Consider the following 22,366-nt stretch of genomic DNA (forward strand, 5'->3'; position numbering starts at 1 on the left):
TTGAGACTCCATAAAAATCCAAGACCAAGACTCTGTCATTATGCACAAGTGAGGCTAATGGGTTACCTTGAGCTGGAAAATGGAGAAAAGCCTCACCTGAAGCCAGAGTCGGAAATTGTCCCGCTTGCGTCCGTTGACGGTGCAGTGGAAAGATGCTGTCTGTCCAGCGTTGACCTCCACTCCCTTTATCGTCAGAAAATGTGGCGTGTTCACTGAGAAACAAAAAAAGACAAAATGTTTATTAGGCAAGTACGTAGAATTCCAAGCCAGATTGAACTGTGAAAGTTGAATGTCAGACGTGTGTGTGCTGCAAGGGAAGTTACAACTCCCTGTGGCGGGGCTCGCTTGTAAACATGAGAGGAGCGGGCAAAGTGGACTTGAATGGATGTCGCACTTATACTTTAGTATACGCTACCTCGTGAAGTTTCAGGCCTGAATCACTTTGTGAGGAAGAAGGCGGCCACCTAAATCTCCAGAACGAGACCCAAGAGGCCGTTCTGCTGCTAATTGCAATGTCGCTTTACTTCCCCAGCACACGGAGTTAATGATACCGCTCTTACAAAGGCATTTTCATATTGATTGTTAGGGATTAGGCTGTGGTGTCAAAGTCATTTGAATTCAGGGGCCAAATTTAATCTCAAATGGGCTGGGCCCCGATGTCCATGTCCTAATAATCTATAAATAACGATAGGTCAAAATAATTCCTGTTTGTTTTGTGCAAATAATTGCGAGTCAATTGTAAAAATATTCCAATTCATAATTTTATTGTAATCTGAAATGTCTTAACAAAAATAAGCGCAAAATGTTTGCATCTAAACCTGAACAACAGCCACATTTAATTTCATTTACCGTATTTTTCGGATTATACGTCGCTACGGATTATAAATCGAACCAGCCAAAAAATGCATAATTAAGAAGGAAAAAACATATATAAGTCGCACTGGAATATAAGGCGCATTTTTGGGGGAAATTTATTTGGTAAAATCCACCACCAAAAACATACATGTCATCTTGAAAAGCAATTTAAAATAAAAATAGAAGAGAGAACAACACGCTAAATAAGTGTACGGTATACTAACGTTACATGACTGACATGCCTGGTAATGTCAGTAGCGACGTAACATATTAAGAGTTTGTAGCGAGCAGTGACGGGAGTCGGAGGCGGAGTGTTGAAGCACGGAGACAAAGGCTGGCGTTTTATTGACATCAGCTTCTGATGTCTTAACAGCAACTCCCCACTCAGCTAGAAGCTAACAGGCTAACTTCCCTTTTCCACATAACAAAACCTTCCCACCCGGAACTCTCCCTTCGTCCCAACATTACGTGGGTGAATTATGTTCCCATCACTACGTTATTCATATAACTCTAGCATAAAGAAGATGCTAACAAGTTTACCAAACTATCAGTTTCACTCCAAATCACTAAATCCAACGAAATCTTCATCCTCGGTGTCACTTTTAAACAACTCCCCCAACTCGGGAGGTAGACGTCCTCTTCTACCAGCAATGTTGAACTTATCAACACAGGCCTAGAGCGCCCTCTCGCGGTTTAGTATGAAAATAACACGTGAAATGATATAATAATGTGTTGATTTCACGCATAAGTCGCACCAGAGTATAAGTCGCACCCCCGGCCAAAATATGAAAAAAACTGCAATTTATAGTCCGAAAAATACGGTAAGTGGGCACATTGTTAACTCATTCACTCCCAACCATTTTCACTGAAGTGTTTTCCTGGATTTTGACTGATTTTGCAAGGCCCGCGAAATATTATGTTCTATTGCTATAAAAATATGGAACCTACCAAAAGAGAGATTAGAGTCTCTTCTTTTATCAGGAAAAAAAGTATATTCCTATCTGTTTCTGCTGTGCAGCAATTAGCAATAGAACATAGCTAAGTTTCATCATTATTCATAATTCTGCTTAGAACTGTGGGGAAATCAGCTTGTTTTTACATGGCCTGGTTGATCTCTTATACTCTGCTGCCACTCAACCATTTTCTGCAGTAGATAGACTGCATCAAAGCCTTCTCTATACTCTATAAAAAAAAAACAACAACAAAAAAACCATATAAATACGTCTTTGGGACACTTAAAACATTTAAAATATGACGTATTTATACGTTTTTGGGAGCTAATGAGTTAATTTGGCGAAAAACTGCAGTTTGTGTTCTGCCCTCACGGGCCAGATTGTACCCAGTGAACTGGCCCTTGGGCCGTATGTTTGACACCACTGGATTATCACTCCGGGTAGGTGGTAAAGCGAGAGTTCATGGCTCAGGGGTCAAGGTGAGGATTAGGGTAATGTGTCGGGTTTGTGGTTAGATTTAGGGTTTCAGGGTTAGTGGTTAGTGTTTGGGGCAATAGACAGGATTTTTGGGGAGGGTGTTTTGGGTAGAACCAGTATGAGGAATTAACGTTTAGGGATTATATTTGGTGTTGAGATTTAGAATTAGTGTACTCCAAGTAAAAAATAAGTTTTGGGTTAGGGAATAGGGTTAATAATATTGTAGTTAGGGGCTAAGGTTGGTATTTGGGGCTAGAGCAATTTAAACTGTTGTTTAACTTAATCCAAACACTGAATGCAGCAAAGCATTGTTTTCAAAGAATGTTTCCCCTTTGCAAACGTTGCTCATTATCATGAGCATATCAGATATTCTGCGGGAAACTTATGTGGAACATTTTTGATGAGTGCAGGGAAAAATAGGGCAATCTCGCCGGGCGACCTTGATTTGAAATGTAACCGAATCTCTAAAGACTGCGAAAAAAAATCTAATTCTACCGCTTTCATCGCTAAGAGTTCCACTTGTGCTTTAGATTTATTTTTTTATTTTTTTTTTTTTTTTACAACCTCATCTTTCGGCTGCATCCTCAGTCAATCTAGGCACTGCAAAAAATAAATAAATAAATACCCTTTAATGACGGGGGAGTGTCACAGTATAATCACACCTTTGTCTTGGATCATATAACAGTTGAATAATTAGAAAATAAATGCTTTTGTGGTGCTACCTATCAGTCAAAGAGCGCGGATTGCCACTGAGAGGACCATTGATTGATTTTTCCCTCTCACATTTTGATCACGTCTCAAAAGGCACCATCGATCGCCTCGGACGCATTCAGATGCAACACGTACAGCCGTACGAATCTATCGTATTGACACAACAGTTGTAGGAATTGGGCCACTTTCAAATGGTTAGCAAGTCATTAGCATTTAACAATCAGAGCATGATACTTGCCGCGACTGTATGAAGGGCAGAGCAAAGTCTAAATCAATGGATGAATGCAAGACATTGATTTAGACTTGAAGATCAGTGTGAAAACCTCTTAGTGTAACGCTGGGGGTTCCAAACCTTTCGCAGGGTTAGGGATAGCTGCTAAGGTTAGCGTGTAGCATTTTCGGGTTGGATTCATGGTTAGAGTTAGGAACGGGGTAAAGACGAACAACCTCAAATTGAGGTAGCGTTTGGGTTTGAGGGAAGTTGGTGGTTAGGGAAAAGGTTTTAAGGATGAACATATGCATGCATGCGCTACTCAAACCTGAATCATTTTGTCGTGTTTTGATTATGATGTCTTTAATGCAGCGGTGTCCAAACTACGGCCCGGGGGCCATTTGCGGCCTGCCGTCCATTTTTCAGTGGCCCGTGACATATGCTAAAAATGGAATTTGACTCAGTTCAAATAAAATAAAACAAAAAAAACAAAAATGTTTGGTGATGGTCAAAGTAAAAAGGGAGGGTAACGGAAAACAGGTGCCATTAAAGACTGTGAAAAAAAATTAAAACTAAAATTCAAAAAAACAATATTGTTACCGAAATAAAATAAAAACAAAATGCTTAAAAAAATTTTTTTTTAAAAAATAACTGAAACTACATTTTATGTTTACAAAACAAACTAAAACTAACTAAAATTATATATAATTCATCTTTGGTAATTAATTTAATGCATGAGCCTTTGGGGATGATTTTAAATGTGATTTTTAGTAGATTTATTTTGATATAAACCGGAATAATGACGTTTGAAAGTATGTCACACAGAAGTGACGTCATCTAGCAGCAGCCAATAGAAAAGCACCTTCAGATGACGTTGCTCCTAGAGGTGTGCAAAATTTCCGATTCTTAGATTATTCACGATTCGGCCGTGGAACAATCGAGAACGATTCACAAACGTCCAAATTCCGATTATATAAATATGCCAAGGGAAGCGAAACGAGCGAAAAGTACGCGGAACTGAAACGCAGTAGCGCGCGCGGTCTTCGGGACGCTTTTTGGGACGGACCGAGAGTACACATCCACAACTCACGCCTCGAGATTCAAAACAACAACAAGCATGGCTGAGCTGACCAACCCACCTCTTCGTGAGATCAGACCTGCTCCGAAAAGGCAAACAACTTGAGGCGGAAGTATCAGCTAGCTGGCTGCAGTGCGTCGGTTAGCGTTCTACAGGGCGCCGCGCAGTGATACGAACGAACGAACAGAAAAGTAGTGGCTGGCGGTAATGGCGTCTGACTTTATTCAGAAAAGAGTATTGTGGTGGAAATGTATCACGCTTTTGAAAACAAATAGTTTTTAGAAGAAAAACGCTTTATTTCCGAGACCCCAGCCAGCTTGCTGGACTATTTTCTTTTTTATTTTCTTCTCGTCCAACGTCGAACCAGAACGCGTGTCACCGAACGCTGTCAGAAAGAAGTCAGTGCTGATCGCACACACGGGAGGTGAGGATCAAATTGAGATTCATGTTAAAAAAGCCGAACGACCCCATTAATGTTTACACGTTCATGTTTACACAAGTTAAAAAGCAGAAAAGCACTTGAGGTTTTTTTTTTTTTTTTTTGTACCTCTGAGAAACTTTAATGTTTACATGTTCATCTTTACACAACTTAAAAAGCAGGAAAGCACTTTTTTTTTTTAGGCATTTGTATTGAAGTAGTAGTTCACATTGTCTTTCATTTATACCTCAATGCACTTTTGAGTGGATAAAAATAATATATTTTTGCTCAATGCTATGTTTTATTCTGTTGAAGACTGAATATACTTAAAAGCTGTTGTTACAGAATGAGGACTTGAGTATTTTATTTACTGTTTTGAACTGTTAACTTGATACTGAAATAGTAGTTTATGTAGGCCTGAGAGGACTTTTGTACTATTTTTGTAACTAATGTACGAAACATTAAAAGCACAAAAATACATTGGTTTTTTTTCTGCTGCCTGGGGGGGAAATCAATAATCGTTTTATAATCGAATCGTAGCCTCTGAATCGTAATCGCAATCGAATCGTGAGGTGCCCCAAGATTCCCACCTCTAGTTGCTCCAATGGTGTTTTTTAAATATTACAAGTAATACACATAAAAAACTAATACTAATATGGAAACTAACAAACTAAACTAAAACTAAACATTTTTTAAAGAACTAAACTAATAAAAACTAACAGAACCACCCTGAAAACTAATAAAAACTAACTAAAATGAAAAATTCCAAAACTATAATAACCCTACTGCCATATTACAAATAAAATGGTTTATATACTGTAGCATTTTTCTAAATATGCAAAAGCACAAATAAATTATTTGTACAATTTTTAGGACGAAACACAATTTCTCTTCATAACATTATGTGGCCCTTGCATCCTTCTGATTTTCTGTATGTGGCCCTCAAATGAAAACGTTTGGACACCCCTACTTTAATGGCTGTAAAAGTACCTCATTGTGACTTTTGTAGGGAACGGGCATTGTGCTAACTATGTGTTGTGTGGCTTAAAAGTTTTAGAGAGAATTTTTAGTTTAAGGTTCCCATATGGACTAGCAAGACAGAAAAGCACACAGATAAATAGCGCAATCCTGACAAGGCCTCACAGTCCCAAAAGCAGCAGCCCAAAATCTGCAACCAGAAAGTCCTAAATATGCTGGTACTTGCAGTACGGTAATACCAACAGGAATTTCTACGCCTGAGAGATGAGCTGCTTTGCAGAAGATCCTTAAGGGATGAAAGAATGAAGATGGTATTTGTTTTTCATTCAACTTCTTCTTTTTTTTTTTCTGCGATACAATCTCTCGCGCCGACATCCCGAGCGAACCGAATGCTCGTAAATCTTAAGGGAGCTACAAGGAGAAGGTTTTCCCCGCTGCCCTTTGTTTGACGAGTGGGCCTTGAAGAGAACAACAGTGTATATTTGGAAGAGTGTCATGCAAGGGACAATAGCTTTTTGATGATGTTTTATGATGGAGGAGAAGAAAATGGAGGACTCACTGCACTGATGGCCTTGGACCAGGACGTCTTTGATGGCCAGCATGCCACGCTGCCCAGAGGTTACGGCTTCGAACACGATCTGGGGAGCGGACAGAAGACTCATAAGGCAGGCCATAAAAAATGAGTGCTTAAGAGAGAGAGAGTGAATTGCATTAGTTTTGCGATATATCCACGCTGATGTGCTTTGTGGCATGCAAGACTGTCGTTTGGGTTCCCTCTAGCTCTGTTTGCTTTGTAATCCAGTTGCCATTGGCTTTGCTTGTCAAGCAAGGTCACCTTCAATCAGGGTAGTCATTTGGACTTGCATTGTGAAAGTCATTTGTTGAAGACATACAGAAAATGTGTCTTGACAAACAGGTAAGATGTGGCACTAATCTACGTTGTCACCTGAACATTTTGGAACCATAAAACAGACCCATTTATGTACAGAGAGGAAAGCCGGAAATTGCACATTTGCCTAAATTGCACTTTTTAAAAACAGTTTATTGATTGACAATCTCTCTATATATATTTTTATAATTTTATTTATTTATTTATTTATTTATTTATTTAAGAATTTTGGTGTTTTGTAACAGATTAATAATATTTAAATTCATGATTGATTCGAGTTGCCAGCGTGGTCTCAGAACAAAAAAACAATAAATCAAGATAACACTTTATTAGGGAGAGGGGTTAGGGGTAGGGATTAAAATGAAGGGTTAGGGTGTACACATAGGGATTAGGGTTTACTTTAGAGGTTAGGGTTCAAGGCTACACAGTAAATTATGTCCAGCAAATTTGACTCTATTCAGAGTGGGATCAATTCGACTCAGTTTTAGAGTAATATTTGCACTTGGAAGACAGGAAAATAAAGAATTGAAACAAATAAAATAAAAGTCACTCAAGGGTGGAGGAATGAACTCACGACCTTCATCTTGGGAGACTGCCACATTACCACCTGAGCTATGCCACTCCTACTGTTCGCTTATATCCACGAGGAGACTAAACACGTAATTTTTGGTTTCTTGGAGTTACAAAGATTCCAGCTGACACGAGTGATATACTAACGCACAGCAGGAACTGGGTGGCTCAGGTAGTAGGAGAATTTACTGTGTACAGATAGTGAGCAGAGGTGGGTAGCGTAGCCAAAAATTGTCCTCAAGTAATAGTAGTGTTACTTAAAAAAATAGTACCGGTACTCAAGTAAAAGTAAAAACGTAGTCATCCAGAAAAATTACTCAAGTAAAAAAAGTATTCGCTGAAAAGAATACTCAAGTACTGAGTAACTGCTTGAACATGAAGTCTGATTTATTTTTAAAAACAATGTCGTCAGACAGACACAAACCTAAATTTTTGTGCAAATGCCGGCATCTTCAAATTATAAAATTAAATAAAAAATGTTTTGAGTTCGAACAACTGCGTGTCATGACTAGGGTCATGCAAGGGTTATGCTTACTATCATGACTAGGGTCATGCAAGGTTTAAGTTTACTGTCATGACTAGGGTCATGCAAGGGTTATGCTTACTATCATGACTAGGGTCATCTAAGGGTTATGTTAACTGTCATGACTAGGGCCATGCAAGGGTTATGTTTGGGTTTTGAACTGAGGTCAAGTGTCTGTTTTGAACTAATGTAACCAGCGCATCTAGTTTCAACTGGTAAGACGCTATGTGATGTCAAGAGCTATGTAAAAAAAAACAAAAAAAAAACCTGTATTCGCACTCGCAAAATGTTTGCTTTGTTCTTGTTTACTGCAAAACTGATGTTTATGTCCACCACTTTGTATACAGCAACGCCTGTTCTTAAAGCGCTTTATAAATAAAGTTGAGTTGAGTTGAGTTTTTGAGAAAATTTAAGACTTACGGTGTGCCGTAAAAATACGATAAATCCAATGTGTGAAATGGGGGGAAATGACTCTAGTTTAGCCCCATATAGAAGTAAGAGTAGTGTTTCTTCTTCACACATCTACTCAAGTAAAAGTAAAAAGTACTGTGTGGTAAAACTACGATTAGAAGTATTTCTTTTTTCCCCAAAAAGTTACTCGAGTCACAACTGAACAACCAAATATTGTGGTGTCTGTCTGTTGATGCATTTGCACAGCTGCGATGTCAAGTGTTCTCCCAATATAGTGTGAGCTATCTCAGCGAGCAAACTTCATAATAAAGCATACACTCGTGTCACATGTGACCCCTTTCTGAAACATGAGCTGGCGGGGAAAAAAAACAAATGGTCCACAAGCCTGTCTGAGGGCGTGTCCCTACAGAATGTCAGTTATTTACTTGCCGCACTACACTTGTGATAAAAAAAAAAGGCAACAGAATGTCCGCGCCTTCACAATCTCAGGGTTGGGCGCACTGACTCCTTCACACTCCCTGCCACTACACATGTCCTGCATTCCATTAGTCTATACATACAAACATAAAATGACATTTTATATGCTCTCGTAAGACCCGAGCAGAGTTGTGTAAAGTACACTTCTGTGTTTTGGAGGTGCTGGAGAGAGTGTTTGTGTGGATTTTAAATGTATGATAAATTCTTGGTTTGTTCTCTTTTATGTTATTTTCTGGACCTTCTTGTGACTGAAATAAAATGCGATTGATTGATTGAAACATATGTATTAACTCATTCACTCCCAGCCATTTTCACAGAAGCAATCCCGTTCGCTCACGGCCGTTTTACTGGATTTTGACTGATTTTGCAAGGCCCACAGGATATTGTGTTCTATTGCTATAAAAGAAAGATTAAAGTCTCTTCTTTTATCAGGAAAAAAAGTATGTTTCTATCTGTTTCCGTTTTGCAGCAATTAGCATTAGAAGAGAGCTAAGTTTCATCAGTTTTCACAAATCTATTTAAAATTGTAAGTAATTAAGCTTTTTTTCTACATGGCCCTGGTTGATCTCCTTTGCTCTGCTGCCACCTGCTGGCCGTTTGTTCAATAACTACCATTTCTGCAAGCCTTTTGTATGCTCTAGCATAAAAAACAAAAAAAAAACAAAAAAAAAACGTATAAACACGTCTTTGGGACACTTAGAACATTAAAAAAAACGTATTTACACGTTATTGGGAGCAAATGAGTTTTAACTGATCATGTTCCTGCATTACAACGTCGTCACACTGAAATGCTGTCCCGAGCATCTCATATTCCTTTCAGTAGCCACCAAATGAGGCGGCGGAGACGCTGCTTCCCTCAATTGTCATCGGGGAGGCCGGATGCCTTCAGATAAGGCTGCGTCATTATTAATTCCACGCCGAATATGAAAGCGAATATCTGGGGCCGCCAATGATGGCCTCATTACGGGCTAATTTAAAGGAAATTAAAAGGCCGAGCACTTCACGCGGTCGCCATCAGACAAATGAACTGGACCCCGCCGCCTAATTGAAATCCTTTTGTTTGCGCAACAGACATCAGTCAGCCCCGTCTTAATAGCCGCGATATAATTGATTCCGGCGTCGATGATAGCGCCCGGCGTAATTGGGCCCGACCTCGTATTCGCGAGGGGGGATCGCGAGTCGCAGACGACGTCGCCGCAAAAAAAAGTTCAGCTCCCTCATTTGTCAGAGGGACGGGCGGCTCGCCAGCGCCGCCGTCACCCCACTCCCCGAGGGACGTTGCTAAGTAGTACATTACAGCCGGATTGATTAGCTCGGCCAATGGCCCGACTGTATTGAAATCAAGACGGATGAGCACGTGGGTTTTTTTTTTGTTTTGTTTTCTCAACACATGACAGCTCAACACACGAGCGAAAATTATTCAAAAATGATTAAAAGTTTTCTGGATGACCTCGCGAATAAGTAGTTATCCTTGGTGTGACAGTATAAAAGGCCTTGGTGGTAATTAAAAAATAATTAAGAATCAGGTGGCTTCCCTTTGACAATTGTGTAGGTTACCAGGCAATTAAAGATCCCCATAATTAGCGGCATGTTGTTAATTAGCGACAGATTCAAGCGATTTTGGTGGCTGCGGGTTGTACGGAGATCATTACGCTCGCCCGTTCCATCACGCAGCGCTACGGCAGACGCGGTTCATTTTCAATTCATAGTTTGGTCTACAAATAGTGGAAAATTGGGTCATACAATTACTGTAATGTGATTGTTCCTTGCCAGTTAATCATGATAATTGCCACCTTTCACATTAGAAATATTCACCTATTTACATTTTTTCATTGGAACCTATTCTCGGCTTTTCTCAGCTGAGAAGGTCTCGTCACAGTTTGACAAGTGCTATTTTTACAGGGAGCAAAGGCGACATACACTTTTTTTTTTTCTTTAAGCTCTTCATTTTGAACTTAAGGTAATTTTAAATGAGTTTGAAAACATATTAAAGATCAAATTTTTGTCATATTATCCAGTATATGCGCAACCAACTTCCACATTTGACAAAACAGGTGAAAGCACTTGTTTCCGGGCGTAAGCAAATGGAAGAAACCTATCGCAGGGGACTGCGACCATGCACTTATCGTAACTTCAAATGTTTAATAGGGAAGGCCGATGATTGATAGCTGGTATCAGGTCAATATCAGCCACTACGACGGCATATTAGGTACGTACAAATATATTTTGTTTTTTAGAGGGCGGGGTCAATATGACGAGAAAAAAAGTGGCAAATTTTCCACTTTTTTTTTCTCGTCGCGCGGCTGTTTGTGTCGGCAGAAAGGAAACGCATACACAAGTCACAGTTTGCAAAATGTCTACGGAGGAAGCACTCCTTAAAATGTACTTTTCGGTCAGGTTTTCAAACAAGGAGATATTAATTGCTTTAGCATAGATTAACAATATCATAGTTGCCAGTTTAAAAGTGGCAAATTTGCCACTTTTTTCTCATCATATTAAAAAGTGGCAAATTTGCAATTTTTTTCTTGTCATATTGTCCCCGCCCCTTAAAATATATATATATATATATATTAGTACGTGGCCCTAATACGCCGTCGTAAGCCACTGACAAGTGAGGCAAAAAAAAAAAGAAAGAAAAAGATTACCAATATCATATTTGCTAGTTTAAAAAGTGGCAAATTTGCCACTTTTTTTCTCGTCATATTAAAAAAGTGGCAAATTTGCCACTTTTTTTCTCGTCATATTAAAAAGTGGCAAATTTGCCACTTTTTTTTCCGGCCCTGCCCTCTGGAAAAAAAACAAAAAAACAAAAAACAAAAAAACCGTTGCCCTAATACGCCGTCGTAAGCCACTGACACGTGAGGCAAAAAAAACAAAAAACAAACAGCAGTAGTTGGTGCTACATTCTAAAAACAGTTGAGTCAAAAATAACCCAATTCGAGTAAAAAAAATGAACCGATCAACTACTTCTATTTGACCGAGCTCTCTGTATTTTGTGCAAAACAATGCCAAAATATTGCTTGTTTTGAACAAAACACAAAAAATGGGTCAGTTTGTTAAAAACAACCCACAGAATTTGAGAAATTTGAGTCAAATTGACCCAAGTAGAGGATCTGTCCATTTTTATTTTTTATTTTTAAAAAAAAAAATTTTTTACCTAAAGAGTAACCATTTTATGGGGTTGTTTTCTGGAAAACAATAATTTTTTTGTAGGTTTTTCATTTTGACCCAACTTTTTTGATTAAAGAAATAATCCAAAAAGTTGTGCCTTTTTTCCCGTTTGTTTGTTTTCTGACCCAATTATTTTTCGAGTGTAGGTGCACAAGTAAATTAAATAACCCACAAATCAAGCCTAAAAAAAAGGGTTGTTTTGCAGGTTATTCATTAAACACAAAACGTTTTGTCGGCCGCTTTTTGACCCAACTTGGATTATTTTTAGCCCAACTGTTTTTAGAGTGAAGGTACATGAATAAATGAAATCACCCAAACAAACAAAAAACAACAACAACAAAAATGGGTTGTTTTGAACAAAACACAAAAATGGGTTAGTTTGTAAAAAACAACCAACAAAATTTGAGAAAGTTAAGTCAAATTGACCCAAGTAGAGGATCTGTCCATTTATTTTTTTACCAATTTTGTGATTTTGGGGTTGTTTTATGGAAAACAATCGTTTTTTTGCAGATTTTTCATTTTGACCCAACTTTGTTGTACCTTTTTTTCCCGTTTGTTTGTTTTTTGAACCAATTATTTTTACGTAGGTGCACAAGTAAATTAAATAACCCACAAATCCAGCCTAAAAAAAAAAAAGGGGTTATTTTGCAGGTTATTCATTTAACGCTTTTTGACCCAACTTGGATTATTTTTGGCCCAACTGTGAATAAATGAAATCACAAAAAGAAAAAAAAAAAGAAAAAAAAGGGTTGTTTTATGGGTTATTCATTTGAACCCAAATTTTTGGGTTTGGTTGTGTCAGTCCCTTTTTGAAGCAACTGCTTTTATAATGTAGCAGTCTAGCTATTATCTCAAGTTTCAATCTCGAAAGCATTTAACCAGACTGGCATCGCATTAATTTGTCTCATAAGGCTCAGGCTGCCGTAGATAGTCCAAACCTCTCAACTGTTGCCTCTCGCTCTCCCGGTGTCCACGCACCTCTCATTAAGTGCCCTCTCCTATCTTGTGTTAGGCAGCGAGAAACTCAGCAGTGTCCCTTGTTAACCGAACTATCAGCCTGCCTTTGGTTTCCCCTCTTCACCACCATCCGCCCTACCACATAATGAAATAATTCACAGACAGAGCAGTCGGCCCCCTCCGTCTGGAGGTGAAGGGGTCTCTCTGCATCAATTAACATTTGGTGGGCTCGGGGAACAAGCCCGGCGAAAGACTAATAGGGAAGCGAGTGTGAAATCACGCTGCCCCGACCGCCGGTGATGCGCACCGGTAAGTGAAAATGAGTTTCAGAAATAGGGCTGAGATGGAAGGAGCGAGTGAACAGATTACCATGGATACCGAGGTAGCCTCGGGGAATCAATACGAGGTGTTTTCAATGGGACGCTATTGTTTGGGTCTCCTCAAAAGAAGCACCGTGTCTAGCTTGGTCTTGTTAAGAGGCTTTAATGACTTTGGCGTGGCGACAAAAGCGCTGCGCAATGACTCGTCTCGTTATTTATCATACAGGAAAAAATCGAGAATGCTCGGGTTTCCTCACCTGGTAGTAGTTGGGCCAGTAGGTGCTGACGGCCAGCTCCACCTGACCCCAGGCTCGAGACGCCGGGGCGGACACGTTCCACACGGGCGTCCCCGTGGGGCTGTTGTTCTCTTTGATGTAGACGTTCAGGTGGCCCGGGTGGCTGTTATCGCGGCCACCGATGTAGTAGTGGAAGATGACGCAGTGGGTGTCGTTCTCCCGCAGCTGGGGGGTCAACAGTGAGGCCTTCTGCCCGGAAAAGCGGCCGGAGGTGTTGAGCATCATGAAGGCTGTACCTGAAATGTGGACGACACGGACATGAACAACTAGAATTGTCTTGGACAACCATGTTGACGTTTGTGGATTTGCGTTAAGGGTCCGTGTACTTTTCGGCCATTCGTTTTTCCTTCTGAAGCAAGGACACGGAAAATGGGAAACAAACCAATTTCCGTTTTTTGTTTTGATGTATATGAACAAATAACGGGAAACGAGTCGTCTCCCGTTTTTGTTGAATTAAAAATTTAAATGAAAAACGGGAAACGGGCCCTTATCCGATGTTCTATTATGTGTTTATTTAGCACAAATCAGGAAATGAAATATGGCCATAAACCGTTATAGCTGGGAGTGGATGAGTTACGAGTCCCAAAGACATATTTATCCATTTTTTTTAAATCTTTTTTTTTTTTTTTATGCCAGAGCATACAGAAGGCACTGATGCAGCCTCTCAACTGCAAACAACGGTTGAAGAAATAGTAGTTATTACACAAACGGCCAGCAGAAGGCAGCAGAGCAACAGAGACCAACCGGGGCCCATGTTGAAAAAAGATCATTTAATCACAATTCTAAATAGGTTTGTGAATAATGATGAAACTCAGCTGTATTCTAATGCTAATTGCTGCACATGGAAACATAGAAATACACTTTTTTTCCTGATGAAAGAAGAGACTCGAATCTTTTTTTGGTAGGTTCCATGTTTTTAAAGCAATAGAATACAATAGTCTGTGAGCCTTGCAAAATCAGTCAAAATCCAGTAAAAACAGCCGGGAGCGAACGGGATTGCTTCTGTGAAAATGGCTGGGAGTGAATGAGTTAAAGAAGCATTCCCTCACTAGTGTACTGCAAACATAGCATTCTGGTTAATATTGTATTTGTGGAATATGAATTGAGCAGCAAAATCCATCCATTTTTATCCATCTCAAAAGGTGGCCATTTGGCCCCTTGCTGTCCACGTAAAATGACACCACAGTGGGGTCTCAGGCTCCCACTCAGGACTCACCATTTTTCTGGGTGTGGTCATGTGACATTCACAAGCTGACCAACCTGACGTACTTACTGTACATGAGTTCGAAGGTACATTTGAACAAATTTGCATATACTTTTAAGTCATTCACTCCCTGAACATTTTCGCTGTTTTACTGGATTTGGACTGATTTTGCAAGGCTCGTAGAATATTGTGTCCTATTGCTATAAAAACATGGATCCCACCAAAAGAAAGATTTGAGTCTCTTCTTTCATCATTTTGCATCAATTAGCATTAGAATATGGCTAAGTTTCATCATTATTAACAAATCTGTTTAAAACTGTAGGGAAAAGAGCTTTTTGGTCTCTTATACTCTGCTGCCATCTGCTGGACGTTTTTGTGATAACTACCATTGCTCAAGCATTCTCTTCAGTTCAGAGGTTGCATCAAAGCTAAAACGTATAAATACATCTTTGGGAGCATGGTAATATTTAAAATAGAACGTATTTATACGTTTTTGGGAGTAAATGAGTTAAACACAATTGCCAGTAAAAAATGTGTATTCCACAATTGGCAATGACACGCTGCCCTTGTTCTTCCCACATGCAACAATGAAAACCCCAAATTCTCCCAATTTATTGTTGCCAATCGGTCTAGTATACGCAGTTAAAATCTTGTCACAATTGGACAAAATTTCAAGAAAAAAAGTGTCTGTCGAAGTGGTCAAACTCACCCTACAATGGGACACTTACAAAAAGCAATGGCAGACATCCCAATGATCCTATGTCTTTTCAGATCTGGCTTCTTGAGAATTTTTTGTGGGTCTATTCATGAGAGATGGTGCTCCTATATACATCACTAAAACGCCAAACCCAATTTCGCATCGTCCAGATACAGTACCTCGTAAATGAAGCTCAAATTTGCTAGTGCACAAAATCTCGAGTATAAATTCACCTTTGAAGGAGCCCTGGAAATCGCCCAAATCAGCCTAAAAATGAGCTTTTCTAAGCAAAATGGCAGACTATTTGTGTCAATTCAGGCATGGCCTCTTCTCGTGAAAGATTCCTAGACAATGTTGCTAAGGGAAACTGGCTTAAGTGGGGGTGTTTTTATGGCGACTCATCAAACTTTGCTGCCATGATTCTGCCCACACGCAACAATCAAAATCCAAAATTCTCCCAATTTTAACATTGCCCATCTGTTTCGTACATGGAGCTCAAATTTGGCTGTAATCGGGCCACAGTTCTGAAGAACCCTTGGAAATGGTCAAAATGACCCTAAAATGGCTTCTTCAAGACAAAATGGCAGACTTTTTTTTTTGCTCGTTCACTCATGATTTCCAAAACCGCCTGCTGCTAAGAGAAACTAGCTCGGAGGAGGCCAAGAAAAACTAAGTTGAGCACTCTTGTCGCCATGACTCGCTTCTTCGCCTCCCCTTCACTCCAGCTTCGTCGTGTAAACATGACAGAGCCCCTCCGCGCCACCCGCACCCCACTCCCTCGTTATCTCAAGTCGGAGACAGATGGAATCGTCGGGCGTTACAAGCGCGGCACAACAAGACAAGCGGGGCGCGCTCGACTCATTGACTGAACAAATAGGCTATTGTGAGAGAGCGCCGGGCCGAGGCCGCCGATGCACTCGGCGTTATTCGCCCCCTTTTTAGCGCCAGCGCAGCCGAGCCTGTCGCTAGATGTTGATTTTAACAACGGAGACGTTCAGCTCCGCCTCACACAGCGGCAAAAAAAAAAAAGGACGATGACAAAAACGAACGTTTCGTCTTGTCATTTTGCCAATGCAATACTTCTCACTTGTGTTTTATTGGCACCACACGAGGGGCATTAGTTTAACTTTTAATATCCAACCCAAGCAATAAAGGCTAAATGGGGGCAGGTATTGATTTCCCATCACATCCTCCTGCTCTCTCGCTAAAGGAAAACAGTCCCCACGAATATCTTTCATCTTTAGGCCGGCCTGTTTTGTATTCTTATTCACGGTAATAGTCAGAGGAGTCAATTTATCAAGAGATAAGAGCATTTTCTCATTAAGGCACTCGGTTCTCGGGACGTCTCTGCAGACGTAGGAACCAGCTTTCTGTATTCTGCTGTAATTATGGCTTTAATTTAGAACCGCTATGATAAGATAATCCTTTATTCAGTGGAGGTACTGTATGCACAATTTATGGTCCAAATGGCCAATAGTTTAAAGATAACACCAAAATCTTTAGTTCCGCATCTGTAATTTTTGGTCGCGCTAGCAGAAGGTTTTAAAAATCCAGCCCGAGAAACAAGTTTCACTTGGAAAACATGAAAATAATAGCAATGTAGTTGACCTACATACCGTATTTTCCGCACTAAAAGCCTTCAATTTTTTCTAAAGCTGACCATGCGCCTTATAATCCAATGCGCCTTATATATGGATCAATATTGAGCCGCAACCGGTCTCGCTGTCAAGACGCTATCGGTGACTCTGCACGATCGGTGACGCGCATGCGCAGAAGATCCCGCCATCTTGGATCGCTAGCTAATACTAATACTTGACCTCAGAGAAAATAATAAAACAGCTGTTTATTCATTTTGGGAGTGAATGGTGCTGTCAGAAAGCTGGTTTGTAATCTGTTAATAAAGTTTGACTGACCTATCTGACTGTTTTGTTGACATTCCTTTTAGCGCAGCACCATCTAATGGATGCATAACGTAACCCCAGCCTCTACTGTAGCGCCTTATATATGGAAAAAGTTTTAAATATGTCATTCGCCTTATAGTGCGGAAAATATGGTAAATGTCTCAATATCCCATGCCGAATAAGCAGCCGTTTAAAGACTTGGCCTGGACCAGATAAACTCACTAGTGACCAAAATTATAGACATCGACAAGAGGAGGCATTCCGTCTGTTCGTCACTGATGGACGCCTATTTTGCTGACAAATGTAATGTAATCGTCACTAACCGCGTCAAGTACCGATGCACCTCTCAGTTCGTCAGTGACGGACACCCGTTTTGTTGCCCATTGACGGACTACATTAAGACCACCTGTGCCGTTCCTAAAATAGTGGTGACGAAGTGATGATGGAAGATGAACGTTTGTTTTGTCTTGAAAAACAAATGACGGCCTGACAATGACGAAAGAGTGGCCAGGGCGCTGACGAATGACAAACCAGCAACATTTTGCAAATGGCCCACTTTTATCCTTTAGCAAGGCACTCCATATGCTGAGGGTGTCACACCATTTTTTACAGTCCCTCGTTGGTGGGAAGCTTTTTCAAGACTTGGTGTCACGATTGGGAGGTTGTTGGAGGCAGGACCCAAATGCAGGGGGCAACAAAAACACGGCAAGGCAGGGATGCAAGTAAAAAATGGGTTTAATTAACAAAAAATGTAAACCAGGAACTATAGAAAAATACAAATTAACAAGGTCAAAAACAAACTAATGACGAAAACACGAGGGCAACAAGGCATGGCATGGAAAACTTGGGATGACTGGACAACAACAGTAACAATGACAGGAACAGGAACAATGACTCAACAAGAAGTGAACAGAAAACAGGTGACTAAATACACACAGACTAATTGACAATGACTAGACACAGCTGGGCAAGACACAAGTGGCAAGGGAAGCTGATTGGTGGATACACTGGGAAGGGAAGACACGCAGGTGGACAAGGTTAACAATAACGAGACTAGGGGAAACAAACATGACAAACTCAAAAACCCAACAAAAGTAGCAAAACCAAACCCCAAACCATAACACTTGGTGGAGCTTGGGATCTGGAATTTGATTTGGTAAATAACCAGAAGAGCCACTCGAGACCACAATTATAGAAATTTGAAAGACTAGGTGCCCTTTAGCATCACATTTTGTGGGGGCATCTACTTGTTCGGTCCGTTTTTGGTCTTCAGTTTTGGGGAGCTGGAGGGTGGTTTGTTTGAATTCCCAGAAGAGCAGAACCTCTCGGAACCACAATAATGGAAATTCGCGAGACGAGGTGCCCATTCGGTGAACCTCGACTTTTGCTGGAGGTGCCAAATCACTTGTTTCAAGCGTGGGGACCTGGACGTTGGTTGGATGCAGTTGGTGATAGGGATGATATCCAAATATCACGATACGATATTATCACGATATGAAGCTAACGTTACGATAATTATCACAATATTGTGGGGAGGTTGGCAATATTTAAAAAAGGTCACAATATTGTAAAAAAAAAATGAGGTCATACTAAAAAAAAAAAGAAAGCACAACATTGTGCTTTTGTACATATCAGCAATACAGTTAAACTACCTTCAATGTCTAATAACACTTAATATTTAGGCACTTACTCGCTAATGCAAGCCCACATTGAGTTGCTCCACGTATTGACTCGCTTCAAAGCATTTTACAATCCCCTTCATCTGACAATTAGTGTATTTTAAACATAGAAGGGCCAAAACATACCTATTGAAAATTAAACTGCACTATAAAAATAGCTAGCCACCAGAGGATGCTATGACCGCACAAATGGAAATCAACATGACTTTTTTTTAAACAGATGTGTAGCTTTTAAATATCATGAAGATGACGACGACGATATTGTGGCCGTTTTAATATCACGATATCACGATATTGCTGGGATCCCTAGTTGGTGAGGAGTCACTCAATACTGCAGTTATGGGAATTTGAGAGACGCCAGTTCTTATCACTCACGAGGTGTCCTGTCGCAAGAAGCCCCCTTTGCTGGGGGGCCATCACGTCACTCGTGCTGCTTCCTCGTGTTGTTAGCCCTCCTTGGGGTTCTGAGTGTAAAATTTAATTACCTCAAAAACCATTAAAGGATCATTATTCTTCTCTTCAGCGGATGCTCCATTTTAATGGGAATAAATAAATCGTGCTACTCAAGAATGTACCTTCTGCGCTTTGGGGCCGTTTCCGTGGCAACCCAACAAACCACAGGATGCAACACACCAGAGATGACCCAGAGGGAGATATTTTTTTCTTTCTTTCTTTTTGTTGTTTGATGAATAAGTTATGTAACAGGTGCACGGCGGCTCGGGAGAGACGGAGAAGGTTGGGAACGGCCATCTGGTATCACGAAGGCTGGACCCGGAGGCAAGCTAAGCATTTTTGCGCCAAAGACGCCGACGCCGTAAGTGCTCCTAATGAGCGAGGCCGCCCTAATTACGACGGTTCCGGTGTGGCTCATTGTTGTCATTTGCGTCGTTTGCCGTCTGATTAAAGCATTATTATTTCGAATACAGGAAGCAGCGCTCCAACGAGGGTTGACTTTGAGGCGTTTCAGGTGTCGCATGACGCGCAAAAGGCGGCTGATGTTTCGTTAATAATGCTCGGCCATCTGCCACCAGGCGAGGCATCAACACCTCCGGATGACTTGATGAATCGGCGAGTTGCGGCTCGCCTTGCAACGTTGAACCTCCACGCGGACACTTTTGCACAGCGGCAAAGCACCTTTTGTTTGGTAATTAGGGAGGAAAATATCACAGGTGCACATCTCCTTCGCGAGCAGTTTTTAATCACCCTCTTACTGAATAAATAATAACACACAATAGGTGGACATATTATGGAAATTTTACTTTTTAGTTGTGTGCATACAACTTACTTGGGTCTGCTCACCCATCACGTATGAATTTAAATATGTTAACCAAGTAAATATTTTCCAATAACAGTATGTGGTTAATGCCAACCCAAAGTAGATTTTTTTTTGACAATATGTTCTATGCAGCCTCACTAGTCTAAATATGGTATTTTGGTTAATGGAATATGAGTTAAGCAGCAAAATCCAGCCATTTTTATCCATCTCAGGGGCGGCCATTTTGCCACTTGCTGTCGACTGAAGATGACATCAACGTTGCTCAGGTCTCAGGTAACAACCAATCACAGCGCAGCTTCAGGAAACAGGTGAGCTGTGATTGGTCGTTGCTCGAGCCCTGAGCAACTGTGATGTCATCTTCAGTCGACAGCAAGTGGGCAAAATGGCCGCCCCCTGAGATGGATAAAAATGGCTAGTCTAGGGTGTACCCTATGATAGGCTCCAGATCACCCACCACCCGAATTGAAAAACTTTGGATGGATGTTTAAATTAGCCAGTGGCGGCTTCATATAAGCAACCTGTAGTCTGTCAGTCACAAAAAAAGTTTATAGCTGTTTAAAAAATGTCGGTAGAGGGGTCAGAAACGTTTTTAAGTTGGCAAAACCAAAGCGCCGTTGGGGCCACCAAACTGGGCTCATGGTGCCCCGACAGGGCCACTACCCAGAGAGTCACAATGAGGTGAAATTTAGCCAAAGTTCAAATTATGATTTTTGTTGGAAATGCAAATTAGCTTTCCGAGAAAAACTGTTTGTCAATTGTGTTAATGTAATATATTTTTTTTAAATATTTTTTTACTCAGTACATTTTGCATGAATTTGTGTGATCTAGATTAGGGGTGGGAGAAAAAAAATCACAATATATTGTTGCGCTCTCTGTTGCAATAAATTATCGATACGCTGACGTTAGATACCGATGTAATGTGTCCAGTTGTGCAGTGTTATGTTATGTTATAATGTTATAAATGTTTATGCACTTTAATTTGTCTCACTTTACAATGTCTACAGTTTAAAAGACTAAGAGCCAGTGAGGCACTATGCAGAACTTTGTACATCGTACAAAGTTTTGGCGTTGAATAAATGCATAATTAGACATTTTCCCTTTTATGGGCATTTTCATGCTAATTTTTTTTTTGACAATATATCAAAAATCGTAGATATCGTGTATCGTGATATTATTGATATCGTGAGCGAAATATCGTCACTGTATCGAATCGTGGTTTACCCGTATCCTCCCACCCCTAATCCAGATGTACAGTATCCCTACTTAAAAAAAATATTTGACTCCAGTCCTAATGTATCAAAAAAAAAAAATGCAGGACAATTTCAATATTTTGTCTCACCACTAGAGTGAACAACTTTGATACTTGTGCACTGATATTGTATCAACCTAAACGCTACACGATCAATATTTCATTTTACAACCGTTAATACCGATCCACATTTAACACTTGTGTATTCATACTAGAAGCAAACACAACAATACGCTGATCATGAATTACGATTTTACGTCAGGAAAGAAACGGGTACGAAAAGCTCAAAAAAGTACCAATCAATTATTGGGATGAGATGAATCCACAACGAAGACCATACAATTGACAAAAATCATAAGACTCCACAACACTGATCAATCAAAAATCCTCACTCCTTCCATTTCAAAGGCACACATTTCCCTTCAGTTTCTCACATTCACGTGTGAAGAGCGGCAACATTAACGTCACTCTCATCTGGAGCAGGGACACTTCATTTTCTAATCTAATTCATTTTTCATAGCCTCGCTGTGTGTTCTGCGCCTCGTCATTGTAATGGAAGGTGAAGGTGGCCTACATTTGTAATAATAAGAAATCTAAGGGTCCGAGTTGCAGAGTGAGGCAGCCTTGAGAGCGTGCTCTATTTTTAATTGAGCATCATCACGCCACCATTAAAAGCAAAAAAAATAAAATACACCCGCGGTGCATTAGCACAACGTTAACATCGTGTCATTATCTTTCGCTCGTCTGCTTTTGCTGGCTAATTAGTTGGTGGTGGTTGTGGCGGGTGTGCGTGGTCATGGGGGCGGAAGACTGAATGGCAATCGGTGACAATGGCAAAGGTGCCAAGGATGGCGGCTAATTGACGGGAAAACTTTTTTTGTCATAATTTATTTATTCACCCATCACTCGGTTGCTAGTTTACTGTCACAAATGATACGCTTTGATTTAATACAGTACATCACAGTACACATCTATGTAAAGGTTAAACCATCCGAATTGGGGTTAGATTGCTTTGGCACAATCTTGGTGCCAAGGAACGATATTGAAGTGAAAGGAGAAGCTTCA

The 22,366-nt window shown here is 40.4% G+C and overlaps 1 protein-coding gene across 6 annotated transcripts in view; it reads right to left on the reverse strand.

Annotated features, from left to right (window-relative positions):
• Positions 1-22,366, reverse strand: part of LOC144015910 (receptor-type tyrosine-protein phosphatase mu) — a 267,193-nt gene that overhangs the window by 159,750 nt on the left and 85,077 nt on the right. For all 6 annotated transcript variants that reach the window (XM_077516393.1, XM_077516421.1, XM_077516411.1 and 3 more), the window contains exons 3-5: positions 13,257-13,531; positions 6,241-6,319; positions 97-212 (exon numbers count right to left, since the gene is read on the reverse strand). In XM_077516393.1, coding sequence (XP_077372519.1) covers positions 97-212; positions 6,241-6,319; positions 13,257-13,531 — 470 coding nt within the window. The remainder of the gene's footprint in view (positions 1-96; positions 213-6,240; positions 6,320-13,256; positions 13,532-22,366) is intronic.

Source organism: Festucalex cinctus, chromosome 1 (assembly GCF_051991245.1).
Source record: "Festucalex cinctus isolate MCC-2025b chromosome 1, RoL_Fcin_1.0, whole genome shotgun sequence".
NCBI lineage: Eukaryota > Metazoa > Chordata > Actinopteri > Syngnathiformes > Syngnathidae > Festucalex > Festucalex cinctus.